Genomic DNA, 26,683 nt, shown 5'->3' with positions numbered 1-26,683 from the left:
AATACCTGTTTTCAACACAGCTCCTATAGAAAATGTGCATCTCTACCTGTTCTCCCTTCTCTGCAAGATGCAGAGCTTTACAGATAAGGGCTTAGGAGTATTAAAATATGGAACCTCTGAAGTAGCTGCAATGTACCTGGGAACTATCTTTGATATAATTTGGTGAGTAAGGGCAGAGGAAAAGCAGTTTTTGAGAGAAATCTGCAGTGCATGTAAGGAAGATCAAGATCTTCCCAGACAGCTTAGAGCTGGTAAAGGTCCATGTTCTACAAACTGTTCTTGTTCTGATGATACTCTTTTTTCTCTTTAGCTGAGCCTTCTCAGAAAATCTCATTCTGCTGCTAATGCCTGTCAACTCAGCTCTGAGAACACACAAAAAAAAATTGAATTCACGTTGGGATTTCACATCCTGCTTATCTCATTTCACCCAGCAAAGGCCTAACGTGTACCATCAAGGTGAATTCTTGAGCTGAGCATGTGGAAATACTTGATATCCCCTGTGCAAACCCATTCAAAGGCTCAATGCCAGAGTGACAGACCACTGCAGGGCACAAAGAAATATCAGATAAACTTTAAAAAAATATATATTCAGCAATTGAGTTATTAAATTCAAATCTTCTAAAACAGCTCTGCACAGAAACATTAAATAGTTTTCCCCCTCCTTCTGGTGATCTTCAAGAAGATATCTGTAGGTTTAAACAGGCTTCACATCACAGCTCAACCCCTTCATCTTCACAGGCCCTTCCCTGCTCAGAACTTCAATGGTGATTCTCTGATTGAACTCCTGTTTTTCTCACTAATTTTCCTCCCACTTTCTGTTTCCCCCATTTTGCCCTGTTTCCCAGGCAGTGCAGGCTCTGCCCTGGGACACAGGGGCATTTCAGCAGGCACAGAAGTTTAAGTACAATTATCACCAGGCATTTGTGCACAAGTGGCTGTGCCCAGAAAGCTGAGCAGGTGAAGAAAGAGCAGATTCCCTTCCCCAGACTGCTCTGAAACAGGAAAGTGGGTGACCTTCATTTCCAGTCTCCTCGGAATTTGGCAAAACCAGCAACTGAAGGAATTAACCCCCCCCCAACCAAACAAAACCCAAACAATCCTCAGCATCAAAGAGCCCCACAACACCCCCAGCAGTTAACAGGCATCTGTTTGCTTTCAAATGCTGCTCAAGAAAATTGGGAGAATTCCCTCCTACTCCCTTCAGTCAGTAAAGAGACTTTGTGTTGGTGCTGCCACAAACACAAAGCTGCAGAAGCAACCCATGGCAGGCCATTTCCTCCCAGACAATTCATTAAAATACTGCAAATCCAGACACTTGAAATCAGTCTGTGCTGCTGCTGCTCAGCACGGTGCTCTGATTCCAGCCCATTACAGCTCCTATTTCCAATGCTCCCTTCACATTGCTCTTGCAAGAAATTCCAGGGAAATTTCACTGCACACAGGCAGCAACACTTCTGGATCTCAATTGCAAATTATTTCATTCCTACACCCAGTTAGCCATGCTCTGCCAAAACCATCATGTGTACACAGATACAATGAAATCACCATCCACGTGCACCTGCAGCTGTAACAGACCACAGAATCCAGACTGGTTTGTGTTGGAAGGGACCTGAAAGCCCATCCAGTGCCAGCCCTGCCATGGCAGGGACACCTCCCACTGTCCCAGGTGCTCCCAGCCCTGCCCAGCCTGGCCTTGGGCACTGCCAGGGATCCAGGGGCAGCCCCAGCTGCTCTGGGCACCCTGTGCCAGGGCCTGCCCACCCTCACAGGGAACAATTCCTAATTCCCAATATCCCATCCAGCCCTGCCCTCTGGCAGTGGGAGCCATTCCCTGTGTCCTGTCCCTCCATCCCTTGTCCCCAGTCCCTCTCCAGCTCTCCTGGAGCCCCTCCAGGCCCTGCAAGGGGCTCTGAGCTCTCCCTGGAGACTTCTCCTCTCCAGGCTGAAATTTAGCAATGCATTTCCTTTCCAAGCATGCACTGCCTGTTTCCAATTTTAAGGATTCAAGTCTGGCTCCAAGGAAGTCCCAGCATCAATGGGAATAGTCCAGGAATGAGTCTCACCTCCCTGCTGCAGACTGCCAAGGATCTTCTCGCCCAGCAAGTGAATAAGTCTGGTCACAACCTGGGAGACAAAGGGGAAAAAAAAGAAATATTCAGGCAGAATGTACTGAAAGTAGAGCATCCACATGGAGATTTCCAAACTTTTTTAAGATGTTCCCTCAAGTTGAGGCACACAGAGTCAAGGGTTTGCAGCTGCAGCTTCTTTCCTGGCTGTAATGTGTGGTGATTGGTCATTTGTCTTGGTTTCTCCTACCTTGTTTTACTTTAATTTGGAAAAACAAGAAAACAAAGCAACCCCGGAACAGGCAGGTTTTAACTTGCTTTGGGGAAAAAAAAAGATTATTTGGGGAAACATGTCAAATTGCATTTCCAGCTCTCCCCATTTCTCTCTGCAGTGCACCTGCCCCTCGAAGTACTCTCAGGGCTCAGTGGGTGCTGCACCTTTTGTAGGTGCTAAAGACTCAAAAAGGTCCAAGCCTGTGTTCAAACAGACCCTTCCCCAATCCTGGTGAATGGTTTACAACAGCCAATTTGAAATATTTGGGGGGAAAAAAGGGGAATAAATACACCCCCCAAACACCTGCAGAATCAAAACAAACTACCTAAGAAATTGCCTTCCCCCTCAAATCATGTTTGCCTGGTAATTCATGTTTGAAGACACAGATGTGCTCCCAGCTGTTTTTCCAGCAGGACTCACATAAATATAAACTAATATTCCAATAGCTAAATGTATCTCCAAACTGACAAGCCTCTCTCCAACATGACCAATCAATAATTCCTGACAAGTGGGATAGCAGAAGACTAATCCTTGCAATATCAAGAAGTGACAGACACAGAAAATGCAGCATTTATTCTGAAAGCTCTACACAGATGTTTTACCAAATAAGGAAAAGAGTTATTTAAATGCATTAAGGATTAATAGAGCAATCATTAAACATCCCCCCCAGACAAATAACTCTAGGTCAAAATAGCTCAGGAGGACATGAAAAAACCCCAACACAACTGCCACAACAGAAGTTCTCCAAGGTCAACAAGCAAAACAAGCAGCAGCCAGGTTACCTGGGATCCTGGATAAACACACCCTGCTCCCACAGAAACAGGCACTTGGGGATGCAGCTTTCACATCAAGGGCCATGCAGGCATCAAGACAGGTCAGGATGCCCACCTGAGTCATTTACACATCCTGCCTTACAAACTAAATCTAATGCAGCAAATTCCCCTGCACTGTGAAATGCTGTGGATAAAGCACTGGTGTGTTTTAAGTCCTCTATGGGAAAAGGGGGAAGAGCAAACAGAGGCTTCCAGCCCAAGGGTGACTTGTGGTGGAGCACAGAAAAAGAGTTACCAAGGTTATTTCAGGGATTTCATGGCATGGCTTGGGGTGGAAAAGACCTTGAAGCCCACCCACTTCAACCTCTGCAGGGAGCAGGGACACCTCCCACTGTCCCAGGTGCTCCCAGCCCTGTCCAGCCTGGCCTTGGGCACTGCCAGGGATCCAGGGGCAGCCCCAGCTGCTCTGGGCACCCTGGGCCAGTTCTGCCCCATAGCCATGACTGCAAGTTGGTGAAGATGCCACATCAACATCTCCTCAGTGACCAGGACAAACCCCTGGAAGTGCCTCTTCCTTGCCCAGGAGCAGGCACAGTGCCCGTGCCCACTGCCACCCATGTGGGGAGGACAGCGGGAAAGCTCCAGCATACTGCCTTGTCCTGGAATCTCAGACAGGATCCAAAATGCTTCCCTTTGTCCAAAACACAACAGAATCTGATGGTCACCCAACCACACAACTCAACACCACCAAGTTCCAAGGCTCTGGGATTCCCCAAAGGTGCCACACGTGGCTACAGAAAACTAACCCAGCCATGGGGAGAATTCAGGGAAACAGGGAATTCTTCACAAAAATAGAGACTGATGGCCCTTGCTAAAGGAGATAATCGGTCCCCAGAGCACATTTGCTATACCCAGCTCACAGGCTTCACCTAAACCTGCGGCACACCAGCAGGACTTTCCTTCAGCAGTTTTGGGAGGTGCCGTGAACATCTTACACTTCTGAAGCACTTAAGCATCAGAATTTTAATTACTTACTAAAACCATCTCCTATATTTATAACTTTTTCTGCTTTACAAGCAGCTAAGGAGAGCTCCAGCTAAGTTACAAAATATGTCCAAGGTTAATGATGGAACTAAGAATAGAACCTATTGGTCTCATTTTCCAGTTGGCTGCTCCTATTACTGGGAAATATTATTTGTCTTGTTTGCTGGAGCAAACCTTACAGCCTTGGTATGTATAGATAGGGAAAATTATTTCCCTGGTGACTTTGTACAACAAGCAAAGCTGCTCCCCAGAACAGGATGAGTCACTCTGTCGCAGTCATGGCAACGTCCAAGGAACATCAATTTGGGATCCAAGCTCAGAACTGAAATTTCCACAGAGTTTTATATTACATACACCAGATATCCTCTCACAAAAAGGCAATGTTTTCCTCTAAAAGGGACTTGTCCATCCTTGTGAGGGAGAATTCAATACAAATCACATCCCTCCATCGACAGCAGACCTGACCTGATCGACCCGCAGCCCTCAGTGTGCAGGGCAGCAGAGCAGCTCTCCCCAAATTCAGGGCAGCTGGGGAGAACTGAAAATCGCAGGAAAAATTCATCCTTCAGGTTTCCAAGCCCCTTTATTCTCACTCCCACGCAGCAGCAGGGCACGGGAAGGAGCAGCACAGCTCAGTGCAGCCCAAGAGACAACAAGGAAGCCAAGGGATCTGGGAAAGGACAGGGATGGCTTGGGCAGGGACAATGAGGAACAAGCAGGAATCAGCCCTTGGGCTAGGAGCAGAATGCCAGAGATTGAAGGGAAACAATTACTCCAAGCAATTGTCTGGAGGAGATGGAGGCAAAGGGCAGGTATAGGGTGGGTACCTCGGTGCAGATTCTGGGCTGTGACTCAGCAATCCCAAATCCCTCCTGTCCAGCTGCACTTTGTAGGAAATTCAAGGTGAGGCTGAGTCTCTTCTCCCAGGTAAGAAGTGACAGGACATGAGGGAACAGCCTCAAGCTGTGCCAGGGAAGTTTAGGTGGATATTAGGAAAACCTTCACTGCAAGGGAGGTCAAGCACTGGCACTGGTGGAGTCACCATCCCTGAAGTGTGGATGTGGCACATGGGGACATGGGTTAGTGGTGACCATGGTGGCACTGGAGGAACGGTTGAACTTGATGATCTTGGGCACTTTTCCAACCTTAACAATTCAAGGGAAGCTCTGGGAATTGGCAGTGGGGTAGGCAGGAACTGGAGTGACCTGGAGAACTCAGAGAGTTTCCCTCCTCTGAGGGTGCAGCCCCCAGCACTGCCCCACACTCCTGAGCCAGGGACAGCCTGGGCACTGCTCCTCCCAGAGCCTTCTGCCCCCTTCCCCATGGGAACACCAGCCTTTCTCAATCCCAGTGCCAGAAGAGCCCAGAACTTCCCAGACATCTGCACAATTGGAATTCTCTCATTTTCACCATCACCCAGGGCTAGACAGCCTTCCTGGTCATAAGCGTCTGCTGTGCTCACCCTACAGCACATCCTGGATTTTACAGCCTCTTCAGCACCCAGCCCTGCAAACACCCCTCCTGCTGGCACAGGACCAGGCAGCTTCAATTTAAGGCTTGAAGAAAAATCTGCAAGAAGGCAGCGAGTCAGAGCCCAGACAGATCAAACAACACCAGCAGGTTCCTAAATGAGGCGAGGATCATTAATTGCCTGTAGTAAAGCAAGCGCAGCTTTTGGACCCCTCATGCTGGGGATGGAGCTGAGCTTGGTTCAGTTGGTGAGGAAGGGGAATTAATCCTTGCTCATGATTAGGAACAGCAGTAGCACTGAGTGCAGCCAGCTCAGTTAATCACAGTTAATCACAGCAACGAGCAGCAGAGCTGTGGGTTGGACACTTGGCTGCCAGGACAGGTCTGCTCAGAGCTTCCCAAACTGCCAGGGAACACAGCTTCCCACCCCCTGCTCCCTGCCCAGGCTGGGAGGTGACTCAGGAAGGTCATAGAGCACCTAAAGAGGCACTACAGAGGCTCATGGAGTGAGTCTGGAGTTGTGGGGTCTGCCCAGGTCAGGGAGGTGACTGAGTTCACCATCAAAAATATCCCCAAAGCACACAAAACCCCACTCTCCTGAGCTTATGCAAGAGTTTTCAGGCCAGAAGAACAAAATCTGACCTTACAGGTCTAAAAAATGGAGTAAATCTCCATTTCAAAAGCTGCTTGGGGCTGCAGGTGCATCAGTGCTGTTCTCCAAAAGCCCCAAACCCCTCCAGCTCCCACAGACACCACTGCAGATGTCACTTCATCACCCTGGCCCAGGGCAGGATGTTCAGGTGAGGCACTTTCCAAGGGAAATGACCATTTCTCCTCCTCCTCCTGCCACCCACTCCCCTTTGCAGATGGACATTTTTGTGCAGGGCAAATCAGGACAAAGAGTTTCTGTTTCTCAAACAGGGTTGGAGAGCAGTTCCCCCAGAACAATTCCACCTCTCCCACCCAGCTCACCACTCACCCCCTCACCTACCTACAAACATCTCACCTTCCTGGCTGTTTCTGGATCAACTCCATCCCAGTGAGACCCACTCAGGCTCTCCCAGCACCCCAAACCTCTCCTGTCCACTGTGACAGTCTGTTCCTCCACCTGCTACAGAGCAGCTTCTGGGAAACCATTAATATTCCCTGTGCTTAATTAATGTTCAATTACTCCACAGACCTGCAGCCTCTGCATTCATGGCAGGGCAAGGCCCAAACACCACATCCCAAGGGGCTGCATTTCCTTTCTTTAGGAAGATTAATTCCTGTTTCAAGAGCAGGATGTAGCCAGGCAGGATCTCAGCTCTGCTACTGCTGGTGCAGCACAGAGCTGAGTGCTCCATCCATCCTGGGTCTGAGGTGTTATCAGAGCACCACTTCCTCCACAGCCACTGCAATTCCCTCACCAAGAGGTTACAGTCACTCTACAGTGCTGTATCTCCTATAATCCCTTTAAATATTTCAAACTATTACCTACCCCTGCTAATCTTCCAAGGCTGGGTTCTGGTTAAAGCTTTTGTTCCTATTCAACTGTGAAACTCAAGAGTTCATTTACAAAAAGCTCTTTTGAAAGTGATTTTCATGAGAATTCAGTTGGAAAATATTTTCCTGTGGACATTTATTTCAATCTGTGAATACTGTGGGATGTGAATACTTTGGGATGGCCTGGCAAATTGAATTATCTGCTGATAGACAACAACTAATCCAAACAAAGCTTTCTCCATCATAGGTAACTTTTTATTTAGAAAAACTATACATGAAGAGGGCCTACAAGAAACATGGAGAAAGATTGTTTATAAGGGCTTGGAGGCACAGGACCCAGGGAATGGCTCCCACTGCCAGAGGGCAGGGATGGGTGGGATATTGGGAATTAGGAATTGTTCCCTGGCAGGGTGGGCAGGCCCTGGCACAGGTGCCCAGAGCAGCTGGGGCTGCCCCTGGATCCCTGGCAGTGCCCAAGGCCAGGCTGGGCAGGGCTGGGAGCACCTGGGACAGTGGGAGGTGTCCCTGCCATGGCAGGGCTGGCACTGGATGGGCTTTCAGGTCTCCTCCAACCTGGACCATTCTGGCATTCTAAATCAGGGGGAAATTTCACAAATTCAACACCAATATCCAAATTCACAGCCACAAATCACTGATGTGAGGTCTTGTGTACTACAAATCCCTTTTAGTTACAACAGAAGAAATACATTAAAGCATAGGTAAGAAGAAAACATACAAACCCCAAACTATTCATCACCTGAGCCCTACCCTGCTCCAGGGTTCAGCTTTTACTGTCTGTGATTTCAAAACAAAGCTCCTGTGCAAGGAAGCCAAGGGCCAGGCCCCAGGAAGCCTCCCCAGCCCTGGCAGGTTCCTCCCATTATCTCCTGCAGGCTCCTGGGCCAGGACAGCAGCCTTGGCTGGAGGAATGAACCTGCAATGGCTGTGTCAGTCCTGCACAGCCAAGGGATGTGTGCAGCCCTACAAACTGAATGGGGTTTTCCTCTTTGGATCCTCCACCATCATCCAGACCCAACAGACCAGGATGCTGCAGGGAACAGGAGCCTTGGAGGGGAGCTGTGGACTCTCCAGTGCCTTTGAGGTCTAACAATAAGATGCTTCCTAGCTCAGCTTTTAAAACTTCAGTCACCCCCAAACTGCAATCACAGAATACTCTGAGAACCTCCTGAGCTGGAGGGACCCCCCAGGATCCCCCAGCCCAGCCCCTGTCCCTGCCCAGCAACCCCAGCCTGGGCATCCCTGGCAGTGCTGCCCAAAGGCTCCTGGAGCTCTGGCAGCCTCGGGGCCGTGCCCATTCCCTGGGGAGCCTGGGCAGTGCCAGCACCCTCTGGGGGAAGAACCTTTTCCTCATTTTAACCTAATCCTCCCTTGACACAGGTCATTGGTCACCAGAGAGAAATTAAATATGTTCAATAACAATCTATTGGTGCCTCCACAGCAGGGTACTGCAGAGCTTCACATCCAGGCATGATTTAGTTAAAAAATCTGTAAAAGGGTTTTGTGCCACACAGAGACCCTATGGATGAGCTGCCATGAAAAACAGGCCTGCCAAGAGTTTTCTGTTCTACAAATAAGAACAACTGGAGTCAAATAGTGCAAACAGCCATTTTTACCTACACAAATCCACAGAACAGCTTCTGGGAAGCTCTTACCAGGAGCTGAGATTATCTATCCTTGACCAGCTTTCTTAAGGGCCTTTTTTAAGGGACAAGGGAGGAGGAGAGGTAAATTAGATCCTCAGCTTGAATAAACCCAGGGTCTTATTGAAGTTTCACATGGCCCCAGATCAGACAAACACTGGCTTGTCCTGGAATCAGGGAGCTTAGCAAGGGGTCTCTGATTGAAACTTTGACGTTTGATCAGCCTGTGACAAAGCAAATCCTCAATGCTCCCTCACAACAATTCCTGGCACCTTTTCAAATGCTGCTGAAGCCCACAGAGGAACTGAAGCTTTATCCTGGGGCTGTTTGAGCTTCTAATGCTTGGGATCAATCGTGTCTTGAAGAAAAAATGTCATTCTGGCACCGGTGCTGATTAAATCCCCCCTCCTGCCAGCCTCACTCAGTGACCACGGTGCTCCCATTGAATTCCTTCTCTCCTTTTCACATCCACTCCTCTTACAGTCGAGGAACACTTACTGGAATGGGCCAGGACAACAAATACAGAAAAATCCAGAAGCACAGCCTCTCCTGACCTATCCCCCAGTGCCACATCAAGGCTAAGCCATGATGCAGAATCTGCCCAGTTCTTGTGGGCAGCACTTTGAAAAGAGGGCACATTACAGAGCTCCCTTTGTAAGGCAGATAACCCTGGGGAAGGCTCCAGCCACTTCAGAGAGGCTCTGGCTCAAATACTCCTATGAAGATAGCAGAACTCCACTTGGAGATGGATGACAGGTTCTGAATATATTTAAAGCCCAAGGGCAGACTCAGAGAATTAAAAGAAAGATGCAGAAAAACTCTTTCTATTTCTCAGCACGCGTTTCCAGCACGCCAAAGGTTGTCTCACAGTTCAGCCCCCACAGCTCCCAAGCAGATTCTCAGCAACCAGCAGGTCTAAATTCCAAGTTAGAATTCTAAAAACTAACTCAGCTCAAAAGAGTCAAAGCTAATCTAGGAAATGTGATCCCAGCTCTGCAGCAGTGCTGGAACATCTTTGTGATCTGCTCACAGGTTTTTGTGCTCTCGCTGCTGCCTCGACGCTGCTTTGTGGTGCCAGGAATCGTGAGCTGGTTCCCTGTCCTACTTTCCAGAACTGAAGGCAGGGATGAAAATAGAAAGAATCAATTCCTTTCCACTCCTGCAAGGCTGGAGAGCTTTGAACAGCACCAGAAATGAGCGCAGAGGCTGTCAGGGAGCAAATGCTCTGGCTGGCAGAGAACCCTGAGGGCTGTGCAGGAGAGCTGGGGGAACCAGGGTGGACAGAAGTGTTAAGTTTGGCACCATGGACCACTTTCCATTGGGAATGTCTAGGATGCCACATCCAGAGTGAATCAAGGTTGAGATGCTTTCCTGAGAAGCCACACGATGTAAGCTTGACTTCTGCAGACTGAGCAGGATCTAGAAATCAACATCTGTCGTTTCTGGGCACATAATCTGGAGTTTTGGCTGTTATTTATAACTGAGGTCAGGCTCCCCACATTCACCCATCTGTTTCAGCCCTCAGAATAACCTGAGCTATGGTGGGTCACTTGGAAGATCCCAGCAGATCAGCTCCTGTCTCTCCCAGGACCAAAGCAGCTCTCCAGGAGACAAACCAGAAGGCAGTCACATGGATCTCCCCCAGGCATCAGCCATTGCATTTCTCCAGATTGTACATCTCAGCTCAAGGAACTGGAATGACTGCCTGGACTAACAGAGCACGATTTCCCTCATTTCACACAGTTCTCACTGGCAAGCACCACCCACGTCCTACGATTTTCTTACGCACCAGGTAATGTTTCCTTACAATGCATTCCAGAGTTGGAACCCTTCCTGGATCACCTACAAACACAGCATGGCTGGGGAAGAGTCTGCAGGATGGAGTCCTCCCACTAATTCCTAAAATAAAGGGGTTTTCAGCCTTCATAGGAACTGTCTGGAGCCTGATGAGGGGGCAGCTCCAGTCTCTGCTCTGTGACAGGGACAGGAGCCAGGGCATGGCTGGGGCTGGGCCAGGGCAGCTCAGGCTGAGCTCAGGGCAAGGTTCTTCCCCCAGAGGGTGCTGGCACTGCCCAGGCTCCCCAGGGAATGGGCACGGCCCCGAGGCTGCCAGAGCTCCAGGAGCCTTTGGCCAGCGCTGCCAGGGATGCCCAGGCTGGGGCTGCTGGGGGGTCTGGGCAGGGACAGGGGCTGGGCTGGGGGATCCTGGGGGGTCCCTCCCAGCTCAGGATATTCTGTGGTTCCTTGGTTCTGTAAAGCTCAAGGGTGACAAATGGAGAGGGAAACCCAAGTTCAGGACGTGCCCAGTTTTTGGCTGTTAACACACACACACACACTATGCAGGCTCTGCAGAAGTTGTCAAGAAGCACACCAAAAAATCCAGTTCCCCCCTGAACTAAGAGAGGATTTGACCTGACCTGGGGACCAGCACCTCTCTTTGATCATTGTTCACCAAGTGAGACTCATGCCAACTCACCCTCAGCAGGCAGTGCAGGAGCATGGAGCTGACAGAGGCAGAGCTGCTTTCTGCCCTGTGTTTTTCTGCTTTGCAGAGGGAAATCCTCCACCTCTGCTGAATCACCAGCCAGCTCTTGCTATCCAGTCAATTATTTCAGAGCTATTGCACCTGCTATCCCTTCATTACTTTATTACTTCTGCTTGAATGGGGAAAACAACATCATAAACCCTGTGTATAAATCACTCTCCTAGAATAACAGCCAAGGAAATAGGACAGAATTCATTTGGTCCATCCCTCTGCTCAGCACTAAGCATTACTCCACTGATCATTTTAGAAGAGGTTATAAAAACAAGTAACAATCTTTTAGTCTTTCTGGAGAGCAGAATGAGCTTGTTCTCACTGCAATTGCTGCCATTTCAGTTCAGTCCCAGTTGCTCTGTTCCAGTATGGTGAGCAGCATCTGCCCTTTCCAGCACAAGACAACTTTATACATCTGAAAATAGCTACCATGTCTTCCCTTAACCTTCTATGGGCTTTTTGTCTTTATAGGTCAGTATTTCTAACCAGCACTCAGCTGCCTCCTTGTGATCCAGACTCTCCTCCTTTGGTCTGCCTCTGCCTTCAGATGAGCTGCCAAAGGCTGGTGCTGAAGCTTTTCCAGCATCAAGGAGAATGTCAGAATTTCTTCACTCCAAAAAGCATTCTGTTATCATAGTTTAGGGGTTTTTGCAACTGTGGGACACTGTCCAGGCATGGGCAGCTTTTGATCCTCTAATGCCTGGATTCTTTTTCTAATAAAGTGAACCAGCCCCTGTCCTCTGCACAACATTTATCAGTTTCCAGCTCAAGCATTTCTCTCCAGTAAAATCCTTTAAAGTTTACTATGGCTGTTCTGGTTGTCTCTCAAATTTCTACCCTATAGTTTTGCTCTATCACTTCAATTCTCTCTCACTTCTGTCCTTCCTCTCTTACCTGCATCCAAAGCACTGTGGGCAGCAGGGCAGGGGGGATTGTGCCCTGTGCCCTGTGCTCAGGTGAGACCCCACCTGCAGAGCTGCCCCAGCCCTGGCCCAGCACAGGCAGGAGCTGGAGCTGCTGCAGAGATCCAGAGGAGGCACCAGGGGGATCAGAGGATGGAGCAGCTCTGCTGGGAGCAGAGGCTGGGACAGCTGGGATTGTTCACCTGCACAGGAGAAGCTTTGGGGGGACCTCAGTGTGGCCTTGCAGGGCCTGGAGGGGCTCCAGGAGAGCTGGAGAGGGACTGGGGACAAGGGATGGAGGGACAGGACACAGGGAATGGCTCCCACTGCCAGAGGGCAGGGATGGGTGGGATATTGGGAATTAGGAATTGTTCCCTGTGAGGGTGGGCAGGCCCTGGCACAGGTGCCCAGAGCAGCTGGGGCTGCCCCTGGATCCCTGGCAGTGCCCAAGGCCAGGCTGGACAGGGCTGGGAGCACCTGGGACAGTGGGAGGTGTCCCTGCCATGGCAGGGGTGGCACTGGATGGGCTTTAAGCTCCTTCCAACCCAAAGCATTTCCTGATGGACTTAACAGACAAAAAAGAAAACACACAAGGACCATGAAATCTTATTAAAATATTTTACCTAAAGTTTTTAAGACAGTCTGAAGGCATTAACTGCATAAATCACCTACAGAAAGTCAATCTTATGTTCCTCTTTCTATTTCTAGTGGGGTTCTAAAACAATCCCATAGGAAAAAAAATGCAAGTTCTCACATTTTACACCAGTTTAACATCTACTTAGAATTTCGAGACCTCACACAGCAGCACGAATGTGTCTTTCTAACAACCTGTGTTGCAACACATTTCCTTAAAATATCTATTTTAGCATTTTGTTTCATTGCAACTAATCAGCCAGACTATAGGCAACTCTAGAGAAAACTGATTCCATACTGAAAAAGGTCAGGAATTTGAGGCTGATGGGCTTTACTCTTTATACATGGGAAGACGTTTGAATTCTATTACAAATAAATGTTTTGAATTGTGCTATAAATGTAACACTCAAGCTCAATTTTAACTGCAAAGCAAAGAGATTCACAGCTCCACAGAGATCACTGTTCAGGGGAAAACAGCTCTGCCAGCTGGCAGAAAGGGAAGAGAGACACTGAAATAAATTCCTGCCCCAGATAAAGAGTCAGAATTAGAACCCAGCCTTAGTGCAGAGCAGTGCTCAAGGCATTGCTCAGTGTTTAGGCCAGGCTGGATAGGCTTGGAGCAACCAGGTCTAGGGGAAGGTTCCCTGCCCATGGCAGGGGTGGAACAGGATAAATTTTAAGGTCCCTTCCAACCCAAACCTGTCTGTGACACTGGAAATTTACAGTCTGTATGTTTAGCAGTTACATTTAAAATCACTTACTACACAAGCAGAAGGGTGGGTTTGAATCCTCCCTGGGTCATTCCCTCCCTCCTGGGTCAGTCACAAGGACAGGGATGGTTGACAGCAGCCCCACAGTGGATGTCACATGTTTGGGATGTCCCCAGTTTGTGGGGAGCTCTGTACTGAGCTCCCAGTTCATGAACCTGGGCAGGGAATGACATTAAATGGAGAGGAATAAACTCACAGGTCTGTTCAAGTGAGTTCCAGGGACCAGAAGTGCCTTAATAAGCCCCAACAGAAATTCAGAAACATTTCAGCAAAAATCATCTTTACAGGGAAACCAGAAAGATTATTTTTCACGGACATAACTTCTGAACACTTATTGTCATAATTAAATTCTCCTGGCAATAACACAGAAAAAACTCCACCATTTTGGTACTATGAAAATGCCTGAATTGAGGCTTTATATTGTACAGTTTTAAAAAAAAGTTATTATAGGTGCTAGGAAAGCAATAGAATTTAAAACAGGTTTATTTAAAGTATTTAAATCAGGTTTATTATTTTTGGAGGATTTTTTCAAAGAATGCTGATTTTAAAAAAAAACCTAGGTCTTCAAGACAGCAAAATGACAAATCAGAAATAATGTGAAGTAACAGCATTAAAGAATTGCCTGTAAGGCCAATGCAATGATTTAGTGCTTAGTATAATGTCCCTGATGCACTTAGGGACAAAAGAATTAAATTTCAAGTCCGTCAGTCTCCAAATTTGCAGGAGAGAGATATAATGTCAAGTGAATTAAAGAAGATGGATGAGCTGATGGATTCAAAGAGAGCAATCAGAGTCTTCAGGACAGACAGATTTGGCAGCTGCAGAAGGAGGACTGACAACCTAAAATGGCAGGAAGAGGGAACCCACCCCCAAATATCAAAGCTGTGGCAATAAAGGTACAGAGAACCAAGGGTGGAGCCTTGGAGATAACTGGGATGGAGATGATAACTGGGATAGAGATAACTGAGTTGGAGATAACTGTGAGAGAGATAACTGGGATGGAGATAACTGGGATGGAGATAACTGGGATGGAGATAACTTCCCTTCCTCTGAGCCCCAGGAGGAGGAGGAATGAATAACATTTTTTAAGGGATTTTAGAAGCCAAACTTGCATTTCCCATCAGTAGCACTAAGTGATTTCCACTTTGCTAACATCCTGCATTTAAGCAGAACTCCTCCCAGATACACAAAGCAGCCCTGCAATAAAAACCTGCTACAATTGATGAGAGGACAGAGCAAGGAAAGCTGCTGGAAGTCTGGGATGGATCCGCTCAGGCAGACAAGGAGCACGCGATGTTTCCTCAGAATTCATCAATCACTCAGAAAACCCAGAGGATGTGGTGCTAACAGGCAGCTGGAGCCTCCCAGACATCCTTGGAGAGAGACAGGAAAATGCTTTTAATTCCCTTACCTGGGGGAATTTGCGTTTGATGGAGATCAGGGCCCCCTCGGGGAGCTTGGCCAGCTCCGAGTCCCGCACCGCGTGCACCGTGGTGGCTCTGGGCTGGTGGGTCAGGGCCTCCACCTGCAACACAGGGACAGAATCAGGGACAGGGACAGAGCACCAGGGACAGAGCACAGGGACAGAATTAGGGACAGAGCACAGGGACAGAGCACAGGGACAGAGAGAGCACCAGGGGCAGAGCTTCAGGGACAGCACGAGTGACAGAGCATGAGGGACAGAGAGAGGACCAGGGACAGAGCATCAGGGACAGCTTCAGGGACAGAGAGAGCATGAGGGACAGAGCACAGGGACAGAGCTTCAGGGACAGAGAGAGCATCAGGGACAGAGCACAGGGACAGCTTCAGGGACAGAGAGAGCATCAGGGGCAGAGCACAGGGACAGAGATCCAGGGACAGAGCACCAGAGCACCAGGGACAGAGAGAGAGCACCAGGGCCAGCATGAAGGACAGAGCAGAGGGACAGCATCAGAGCATGGGGACAGTTCCCAGCCTGTACCAAACACCAAACAGCAGCACCAAGGGGCTGAAGCCTTCCCAAGGACCCCAGCTGCTCCCACACACCTGGAGCAGAGCCCTGCCTGTCCCAGGGGTGGCACCCAGGGCACCACAGCTGCCACAACCATCTCTGCAGCCCAAATCCCTCTGCCATGGGGCAGCTGCAGTTTCTCACAGAAACAGCCCCAGGGAGCCCCCAGAGTGAAGTCAGCACCACAGCAGCCCTGAGGGCTTTCCACCCTCAGTGCTAATGGTGACAAAGCCAGGAAAACCCTGTTTCTCTACTTGCTCCCTCTTTCCTCAATGCCACCCTGAAACATTTCCATTTTACTTCAGGGAGATAAATAGCAATGACCTTGAAATAATTGAGACTTTCTAAAAACTAAAAAAAAGTGGTGAGAGCAGGCTGGGTGGGCCTTGAGCAACCTGGGCTGGTGAAAAGTGTCCCTGCCCATGACAGAGGTGGCAACAAGATGAGCTTGCAGGTCTCTTCCAACCTAAACTACCCAGGGATTCTAGGGGCAAATCAGCACATTTGAGCCAAAAATGAGCATTGTTTTTTTACTATTTAAATTTTTTTTTACATATGTATGTTTGCATGTGCTGTGTAAAGAGGAATGCCTGAATGGTTCAGGCTGGAAGGGAGCACTGGAGCTCATCCAGTCCCACCTCCCTGCTCAAGCAGTCACTCAGGGCTGTGTCCACACAAGGAAAATCCACACCAGAACACACCTCCCTGACCAGTGCCCGATTATTCCACCTAGAAACATCTATTTTATTGACAGTAGAAGTATAAAGAAGATGGTGACACAAAGAGACTTATACAAAGATTTGCTCCTTTATGGAGATTCTGCCACCATTTAAAACAACCTGGGGTAAAAAACCCAAAATGCAGCTGCTGCCCAAATCCCCATCTGCCCCAGAGCTGCCACTGCCTCTTGTGCTGTGTGGAAATGCAGAAATGCAATTTCCTGCTGAAGTCTCTTCTCATGGCCAGTGCCTTATCCTGCAGCACCACTGGAGCCACAGCCTTTACAGCCTGGTGCTCCATCCTGGCAGTTCCAGCAGCAGACAACTTTTATTGGGCTTAAAATCCATGGATCAGCCATTTCCAAAAGAATGGTTGTTGCTGTAGCAGCTGTAATTACCGAGGTTAAAACACAAACAGAAAAATCCCTCCCTAACTGCAATTTACTCACATTTCAAATCAAAGTGAACATGACTTTGCATTTTTAATTTTCCACTAGAAAAAGAAATAAATAATATATCAGCTTAGAGCTGTTTGAGTTGTTTAGAGGTTGGGGGGGTTGATGGTTTTATTTGTTTGATTGATTTTTGGGGCTTTTTTCATGATTTTTTTTAAAGCTTATATTGACAGCAAATTCCAACAGAAGCAATTAATTCCTCACACTACTATGGGCTCAGACACACAAAATGAGCACCAGATATGTAATAATAATAGTAATAATACTAATAATACTAATACTACTACTACTACTAATAATAATAATAATTTTAAAATGCCTTGTGGAAAACACACAGCTCAGTGATCCCACTTCCACCAAGATCCATCCTTGGAAGGCTCCATGCTCACAAAATGGATAATCCAACCAAGCAGAATATCTTGAGCTCAAAAACTTGCCATTAGTCCAGAAAACCGAGATCAACTTGCCAAGATTAACTTGAATTTCACCAGCACCAACTGCTCTGCATGCAAAACTGCAAAGGGAAATTTAAAGCACCTTCATTTTGCAAACCCCAGCTTTTGTTTTTTGCTCGGGTTCCAGGGATATTTTGTTCTGTCATCACATTTTAAACTAATTATATAGAAGGGCAAAAAAAAATCATCTTTGTACATACATTTATGGAGAAACAAACCTTCTAAAGGCTCCCCAAAGGGCTGTATAAGATGTTCTGGTTTATCTCCCTCCCCTATTACCAGCTTTTTATCACAGGTTCTTGGCTCTGTAATTTACCTTCCTTCTCCTGAAAGGAGGTTAAGAGTTTCAGCTGTTAAAATCAAACCTTTCCTCTCAGCTCTTGACTGAGTTTAATTTGTATCAAGAAGAAAAACGCTCAAACTGTCCGAGATCCTTTGCCACAATTTCTGTGATATATGAGAGCATAAAACCAACTGTGCTCCAAGGGGCTCCTGAGCCTTTCAGAAAAGATGAAATTTGTAAATTTGTAGAAAAGGCAATTAAATTTTAACTTTAAACACAGCCACAGGGAGGGGTTTTGAGCTCCCAAGTGGAACTTTGTCTTTTTGACAGAGCAGAGGGCACAGGGAGACCTTTTCCAAACCTCCTTCCCAAGGAGCCATTCAAATACCCAGATTTGCACCACCACCAGTCCCAGAGACCCCTGCAAGTGCTGACTGCAATTCCCAGTGATTACAGAAACTGGACCTTGGACTGTTCTTGCATACAGGTACTATGGAAATCTTTGATATTTTCATTTAAATACACCCCAGTGTTCCAGCATGGAAAATATCTGGGTCCCAGACACTGTACACAAGGAAATTCACACTGTGCTTTCCCCTTGAGTATAATCATCTGAGTTCCCAATCTCTGTATTTATTAATAGTCCCCATTATTCACTTATTAATTATCCCAGAGCAACTGTGGCTGCCCCTGGATCCCTGGCAGTGCCCAAGGCCAGGCTGGGCAGGGCTGGGAGCACCTGGGACAGTGGGAGGTGTCCCTGCCATGGCAGGGCTGGCACTGGATGGGCTTTAAGGTCCCTTCTCACCTAAATAATTCTGGGATTCAATAATTAATGAAATATTTCCTCTTCACTGAAGTGTGAGGGCTCTCTTTTGGATCAGCTGCAGGATGATTCTCAACTTTCACCACACTTTCCCCTCTTCACAGCCTGTGGTTTTAGAGCCTTTTTTGCACTGGTTCTACATTTTCTGCTCATGGAAATCTGCCAAACCCACTTGGTTTTGGCTATTCCCATCTCCTTTGGAGATCAAAAACATTCCAACATTGAGTTGCAGCTCTCCCCTGAAAATAACACTTTTTTTACTTTGTATTTTTAATAAACCATTTGAGGTATCAGCTGTTCAGAGGTTAGGATATTTTTCTTCTTGCTTAGGAAAAACCAGAAGTCTCATACCATTTAAGTATTTAAAATCATTTCTATCTTAAACCACGTTCAAATCCTTGGACTCCTCTGCCCAGTGAACCTTTGGAACAGGTTTTCTTGTTTTTCCAGGTTTGTAAAAGTACAAGACTCAGAGATCCAGCTTGAACTTCAAAATTAACAAAATCCACTTGTGCTCAGAAGACCGTAGCATTATTTCCTTGGTCACAAAAAGGGAAATTTAACACTCTGATCACCCACCACAGCTGCAGCAAACAACACAAAACCACCCCCACAGTAACATTAATAACCAAATGTTTCAAGATCTTTCAGATTATTATCTTTCAGATAATGTTATTATTATCTTTCAGATCTTATTGAACCTGACTGGAGAGAATGTTTATTTAGATATTTGGTTTCATAATCACCCAAGGTTCTCTCTTGAGCTCCTTCCCAGACTTCCATTAGCATCACTCATCCTCACCAGCATGAGCACAGCATTTGCTCCAGTGCAGAAAGAACCCGTGGAATCTTTCCCACTTCACCTCAGGCCAACACAATCCTTCTCTTGCCCGAGGCAATTGTACCTCTTTGTTCTTCTCGTGTCACATCCACTCCTCCTCCTCCTTCCTCACAAGCTTCTAAGTAAGTTCCACCTCACTGCCCATTTCTGGGCTTCTCTCTCAGTTTCCTGCATTTGCCTTTGTTGTTGCTGTTCTCTCTCCCTCCAAGAATTCTCTGCTTTTCCTGGAGTTCCCTCACTGCTGAGCCCACCCTGTCCTTGCTCAGCCTGGACTGGCTGCTCTTCTCTTTGCCTCCTCATTATCTGGTGTTGTTTGGTTTTCTCTCAAGCAATAAACTCAGCAGGCCCACACTGCAGTGCTAATTTCACTTGGAACTCCATCTCTCTGAAATCCTGCTGTGCTTTGTTTTAGCAGCCCTACAAAAATGCTGAATGCTCCCTTCACCACTCCCCTGTCTCCAAGGTCAACCCCTTGGCTCCTCATCCTCAAAATCCCTCTGTATCTCAGCCCACCCTCAGAAATCTGTCATCCATCACTGCCTTCACTTTCACTCCCTCTAATTTGGGGGAATTGCACAGGAACAGTGTCTCAAATGCTGGAATAATTCGAATGAGAGAGCACAGAACCATTTCCAGTGTTACACACCCCATGGTTCTGGATAACTGATCATGATATGGCCATGGGTGAGAGCCCTCCTGCATTGCTGTGGTTCTGTTGTTCCCAACACAAACAAATAAAAACCCCCTAAAACCAGACCTGTGCTCTTTGTGCTGTTCCACTGAATTCTGACAGGGAGGGGTTTTGAGCAATCAAGTGAAAGGGGCAGAAGGATGGAACTGGATGAGTTTTAAGGTCCTTTTAAAGCCAAACCAGTCTGCAATTCCATTATTCCCACACCTTCTCTTAGCTCAGTATCAAAGAGTGACAAAAGCAGGTTTTGCTGCCTCCATCCCATACGATGCACATGATTCACATCCCTGCCTTACAAGTTCTTTCTGAAGAAAAAGTGTTGCTGCAAATTTTTTACAGGGAGGGGAAAAGCAATTTATACTCTCATGACCTCTTTTGACTTCATTTCCAACAGTCATTCCTAACAGTTCTTTACAGCTTTCCAAATGACACAGTTGGGAAGTGAAAACCAGCAAGTGGCATATTCTGCCAGTTGCTCTAAGTACAAATTCCTTTCTGAGCTGCATTCAAGAAATCACTTTATTTGCTTAATTTTTGGTGTGTGCACAGCCCCAGTGTGTTGAGCACAGTTCTGCTGCTCAGGCTTCAGCATCTCTGAGACTTCCTGGAGCAAACTGGGGCTGGTGCAGGGCAGGCAATTCGCTGGCAGGAAAATGTTGCTTCTCCAGACAAATTTAACAAACTGTTGGGTGACTTTTCTCACAGGCAGCAGCCACTAAAAATGCAGATTATTTCCAAGTAGTTTCTTGTGGAGATTATTTCTTTTCAAGTGAGATTTCAAGCAGATCTAGTGCATGAGCAGACACGTCCAGTGCGATGTTCAGAGCCACAGGCCTGCTCTCCCCAGCCTCCAGCCAGGAGCACATTTACACCACTGGTTCTTCCCATCCCATCCATTTTGTAATACACTTCTTCAGTTCCTCTTCATTATGGTCACTATTCCAACCAAGAATCTGTCATTCTCTCACACGTCATATTTCTTCCTCTCCCATTGATTCTTCCTTGCTGCCAGCTCACAAAAAGCAGCAATCTCTCCTCACCAAGGGAAGCCTCCTTCAGACCCTCGTGTAAGAGCACACAAGGGAAAGCACCAGGTACAAGGAGACCCTGGGAAGCAGGTCAGGACCCCAAGGATTATTAAATTATGCAGCTTAAACTGTGTCCAGTCCTGGCCCCTCAGCTTGGGAAGGACATTGAGGACCTGGAGCACATCCAGAGGGGGCAGCGAGGCTGGGGAGGGGCTGGGAACACAAACCCTGTGAGGAAGCCCTGAGGGAGCTGGGGGTGCTCAGCCTGGAGAAAAGGAGACTCAGGGCTGCCCCCATCACTCTCACAGCTCCTGAAAGGTGCCTGTGCTCAGCTGGGGCTGGGCTCTGTCTCCAGCAGCACTGACACAACCAGAGCACACAGCCTCGAGCTGCACCAAGGGAAATTCAGGTTGGGTATCAGGAAAAAGTTTTTCACAGAAGGAGTGATAAAGTTCTGGAATGGCTGCCCAGGGAGGTGGTGGAGTCCCCATCCCTGGGTGTGTTTAACAAAGCCTGGATGTGGCACTGGGTGCCAGGGTTGAGCTGAGGGGTTGGGGCTGGGTTGGACTCGATGATCTTCAAGGTCTCTTCAACCTGGTGGCTCTGTGAATTCTGTGAAACTCTTCATTTTCCAAATTGTCCTCCAAGACAGCCACAATCAGTGTCTGGTAATTAGCCTGATACTTGTATTGTCTTCTCTCCAGCACAGGCTTGGCTCCCACCAGGAGCATCAAGGACAGGCAGGGCCTGTCCTCACAGGGACACAACTGGGTGACACTGGGGGTGCACAGACACCCACCCCCCTCTGGAGAGACCAACTGCCAGAACTGCTCCCTCCATCCTGAAACACCCACCCCACTCCACCCACAGCCCAGCCCAGGCTCTCCACAAAGCCACCAGCTCAGCCCAGGGTGCTGGGGAAAGGCCAGCACAGAGGGGACACAATGAGAGGGATGGAAGGGCACACACCCAAGGAGGGATATGGAGGAGAAACACCAACACTGACATCTGCTGCCAGTTCAGGGGGCTCTGGAGCAGGGCCAGGCAGTGAGGCAGCTGACAGGTAGCACACCTGTGTGTCAAGGCCAACACCAGCACTAGAAGAGCACAGAAGAGCCACCTGTGCATTGTCACAGCAGTGTCTTTGTCCAGACCAGGGCAGGAGCTGCTGCTGCTGCAACTGAATCCAGTGAGGCAACATCACCAATGTAACACAAAGGGCAACCCAACACTACATGGAACATTGATTTTTTTTTTGGTTTGAACACACTGCCCTCACACCTTTCTCCAGCTCATTTGCACCTGGAGCAGCAGAGGATGCTCATCCCAACAGTGTTTGCTCCAGCCCCAGCTCAGAAGGACCTGAAATATCAACTTGTTTGTATCAGAAAAGGACAAAGGAGGAGACACTGCTGGAAGCAGTGAATGAGTGGGAAGAGCAACCAGACAAACTGCAAATTGATGCTATTTGTGGGAGCAGTGCCAGTGGATGAACTCAGAACACCATGTACTCTTCAAAGTTGTTCACAACCACCTTCTGCAATCTCCTGTGTGCCAAGCTAACCCCGTGACTGAGGACAGCCAGCCCTTCTGCTGTGTGCAAAGAGGAATCCAAACCTCCCTCTCTCCATTTTTAATAGATAAATGTATTAAAAAGCCATGAAAGGTTTACACACACTCATGCCTGAAAGTCTTGTGTATCTGTACATGGCTATATGCAAGAGCAGATCTAAAAAACAAAAATGAAACAAGGCTGAGCTTGCTGTGTTTTGTAATTAGGGCAGATGGAGTCATCCCACAGGTTCTCCCCAAAGGACTGAGCCTGCACTTTGTAGCAGTGCAATGACAGATCTGTTGCAGCTGTGAATATCATTAAGGGACAAAAAAGAGGAAGATTAAAGCTAGGAAGGGAATTGGTAAAAGCTCAGCCTCCTGTATTTCAGTTTTACTCCTTGTATATGTGTGGCCATAGGAGAGATTTGAAGTTTCATGCATGTTGTGCTGCCCTAAACCCAACATTACAGTCCAACCACCAGCAAAAACCCTGTCAGAAGCCACTTGAGACACCCACACCAAACACCCAACAAAACCATCACATTTCACCAGGCTGTTGAAAGAGGATCTGCAAGGGCAGTGCCCTGGGCAGGCTGCTCCTCTCTGAGTGAAGGATACCTGAACTTCCAGAACAGAAAAAGAGAGAACAACCCACGATGAGCTGCTCAGATACTTCCTAGAAGGGAGAGATCCAATTCCTTTCAACTCAGCTCCACACAGAGTCCCAAAGCTGGCTGGAACTTTATCAGAGACCCTTCCCCACCCTCCACTGCTGACTCTTCTCCCAAAAATCCTTCCTGCCACCCCACTGCACTCTGCTCCCACCACTCAGAGCCATCCAAGCATTCTGGTGGTGATGACAAGGATCACTTTTATCTCTCTCTATCTCAGTGGCTTTTATTTAATGACGCTTGCAAAAAGAAAAAAAAAAAAAGGTTCTATCAAGGAAAACAAAAATTTTCAACAGCCTTGTGCATTTTCCAGGGTTGAAGGGGATGAATGCAATTTTAGCCTTTGCTGTTCCCAGCCAGCCCAGTTCCATGTGGCATCCCTCAAAATGGAAGGGAGAAAGGAGAAGGAGGCAAGGGAAGTAAAAAGCTGTCCTGCAGGGGATCAGGATGTGTATCAAGAGTGAGCTGATAGCTGGAATTATCACAAGATTTCAGCTGGAAACAGAAGGAGACACCCAATATCCTAAGGAATGACAGCCCAATGCATGAAATCACCTGTCTGGAACCCAGCACGTCACAATTTCCATCACTGTCTGTCATCAGAGCTCCCCATACTCTCAAAAAATAACATGGCACAGCACACCAAGCCCTCTGCCATTTGAGTTTAACAAAAACACTCTCAAGATGGGCCTGGGAATCAGGACACAGCTTCTCATTTCATTCTGACACTAATTCAGTGGTGTAAATGTGAACTCATTCCTCAGGCTCCCTCTGCCTCCCTTTGGGGCTGGCAAATATTGGGGGTTTGCTGTTTGTGGGTTTCACTGGATGGTTTAGATTTTTTTGGCTTTGCTTTTGTTGGTTGTTTTAAATACAAGTTCATACCTAAGATGCTGCTAGGAAAATAATAATTTTTGGTAATATATTACCAAGAGAGAGAGAGAGGAAGAGATGAAAAGAGAACAATCCCTTGCAGGACCATTCTTGCAGCTCTGTTCCTGAACCTCACCCACCACCAATTCCCTCAACTGCAGTCTGTGCACAGTGTGCCTGAGGTGCCAATAATCTGAATCCACCTGAAACAGCTTTGTAGTATCTTACAGCTTCAGCAAATGCAGTAGTCATGGTTTGACAAAACCACAAAAACACAAGGAATTGGCAAAAAAATTTCACATGTTTAAAAAGGCAGAGCAAAGCAGCCTTAAAGTGGAGGGTGCAGTGACATTCAGCTGGCTTTGGAGCTGCCTGATAACATTAATACTGATAAAGAACAAAAGCCTGACAAGTGTAATCCTGATAGTTCCCTTTGTGTGATTCCTTTGGGGATTACACAGCAATTAAAGATTTCTAACAGTGTTACATTTCCAAAGGACAATGCTCCAATCCCCTGAGGAAATCATAAGCCATTTACAGATTCTTCTTGGCTTTCAACTTTTTAGAGAGAAAAAAAGCCATGGACATTTAGCTGTCTTAATTAGATAAACAGCTTAACATCTGAAAATATTTAAAATGCCTTATTTCTAAGAATGTAAAAAATTATTTCCTACCCAGCAGGACCAGTGTGCTGCAGCACTGGCAGCTGAGGGTTCTTTTCTGCAATTTCTCCCTGTATTCCAAGAGTCAGAGCACAAATGCTTTTCTGCACTTGTTCAGCACTTTCTGCACTCAAAAGTCATGGTGTGCAGCCCTCCTGATAAGAGGGACTTTCTGGTTGCTGAAGAGAAGCAGAAAAGGTGCTGAATTAATCAAAACATGGCTGCAGCTTCCCCCCCTCAGCAGGTATTTTGGAAAGGTGACTGGTTTTGGGTCAGACCCTGCACACAACCGTGTCCTGGGAGGGGTTACCAGTAAACCCAGCTTACACCACCTAAAAACCCAGCTCTGGAAAATATCTGGAGTCAACTCTAAGACCTGTCTGGCACTCAGGCATCTCCCCAGCACCACAATCATCCTTCAGAACTCAATGAAGACAAAGGTGGCCTTGCATAAAGGCCTCATTGCATTGAAGGTTCCATCACCTTCGATGATGGAAGGGTGAGGCAGTGCACAAACAACTTCAATCCAGCAGCAGATTACTCTGAGGAATGGCTCTGATGGGTTTGTTGCCTTCTCCTCACCCACTGCTGTCCTCCCAACAGAACAAAAAGCAAAGAACACCCACCTCAACACATGCTTGGAGCTGTGACCCTGTGCTCTGACAACCTGCCCTGCAGTTTGGAATGAACCAGGGGATAATTGCCCCAGCCTCAGCAGCACTGCCAGGAACAACAGAACCTCAGAGCCTGGGCCAACACCTGCTATTGACAGGCACAAAAATCAAATTAAAGGGAATCCTCTCACACACACAAAAAAAGTGCTAATGAGATCAAGAGAGCAAGAGTAAAAACTACAATTTCCAGTGGTTAATCAAGATCAAAACCAAAGCAGCAACATCAAGAGAGACTAAGATAAGCATTTTAAACAAGTAGCTGGTGAAGAGAAGCCCTTCCATTCCATCAACACACAGATGTCTCCTCTGATATCCTCTGGGATCACCCAGGGCATGGCAGAAATTATAATAATATAAGAAACATGACCCTTTAGCTGGTAGATAAAATTGACATTTCAACATTTTTCCCTAAGTGCATCTACAGCAATGGACGACCAAATTAAAAAATTTCCCCTGCGTCAAATCTTAGTCTCTAGAAAGCAAGACTTATGTCAACTGTATTTCAGGGAGGGAATTATTTAACAGATTCGTTATTGTCCTTTAAAAATTCCTTGGAAGCTTCTAAGCTGAGTTGTGACCAGATACAGTGATTGGAGTTGCCCATCAATAGGGCCAACAGCAGCCAGTGTCCGTCCAAAAAGTCTCCCTGAGAGTCAGGGTCCTTTTCCCCTGACAGGACTGTCCTTGTCAGCTCCTCAAGGAACTCCACAGGGAAGGAAACCTCAGTTTCTAATCTGCTCTTCTCCCCCTGCACTGACAGACCTCAGGAACAGATGCCATTGAGTCAGTGCAGGGAACAAAACAGTTTGAGCCACAAGTTGAGCCCTGGGAGCGCAGGCACACGCTTGAAAATGAACATCCTGTCTGAAATCCCTCATCCTGCACTGCTGTGCTCCTGCAAGCAGGAATGGCAGAGCCTCATCTCTTATGCAAATGACAGGTGGCATTTTAAAGTTCTGACACAGAGGCAGTAAACAAAAAGCCACCGACTACAAGACTCCCTGTTTGCTTGGTGCTCACAATTAGGGGTGACACGGGAGGGTCTCGGAGGCGTTCGGGGAGGAACAAAGCCACCAGTTCACCAAAAAACCAATTACCAACACCAACTGCTGCTTTCATTCCCTGCAAGCACCCAAAACCCCAATTATGTTAATGTCAGGAAAAAAAAACCCAACCCTTCAGCAGGTTTTTAAAGGTTTATAACAGATTCTGCAGAAGGGGATAAACAAAACTTTTTAAAAGCAAAAATATCGCTTTGCTAATGCCCTCTGAAATAATGCTGGCATTCTTCACAGATCCTCCCCCATGTTTGCAAAAGGCAGCCAGAGCATGGAGACACTTCCAACAAAT

At 47.4% G+C, this 26,683-nt stretch overlaps 1 protein-coding gene across 1 annotated transcript in view; it reads right to left on the bottom strand.

Annotated features, from left to right (window-relative positions):
• The window catches only part of PNPLA7 (patatin like phospholipase domain containing 7), a 134,636-nt gene that overhangs the window by 62,903 nt on the left and 45,050 nt on the right, over positions 1 to 26,683 (bottom strand). Inside the window, exons 20-21 of the mRNA XM_066563058.1 lie at positions 15,023 to 15,136; positions 2,064 to 2,124 (exon numbers count right to left, since the gene is read on the bottom strand). Of these exons, the coding sequence (XP_066419155.1) occupies positions 2,064 to 2,124; positions 15,023 to 15,136 (175 nt within the window). The remainder of the gene's footprint in view (positions 1 to 2,063; positions 2,125 to 15,022; positions 15,137 to 26,683) is intronic.

The sequence above is a fragment of the Molothrus aeneus genome, chromosome 19 (genome assembly GCF_037042795.1).
Source record: "Molothrus aeneus isolate 106 chromosome 19, BPBGC_Maene_1.0, whole genome shotgun sequence".
Classification (NCBI taxonomy): Eukaryota; Metazoa; Chordata; class Aves; order Passeriformes; family Icteridae; genus Molothrus; species Molothrus aeneus.
This window is presented reverse-complemented; position numbering and strand designations above follow the sequence as displayed.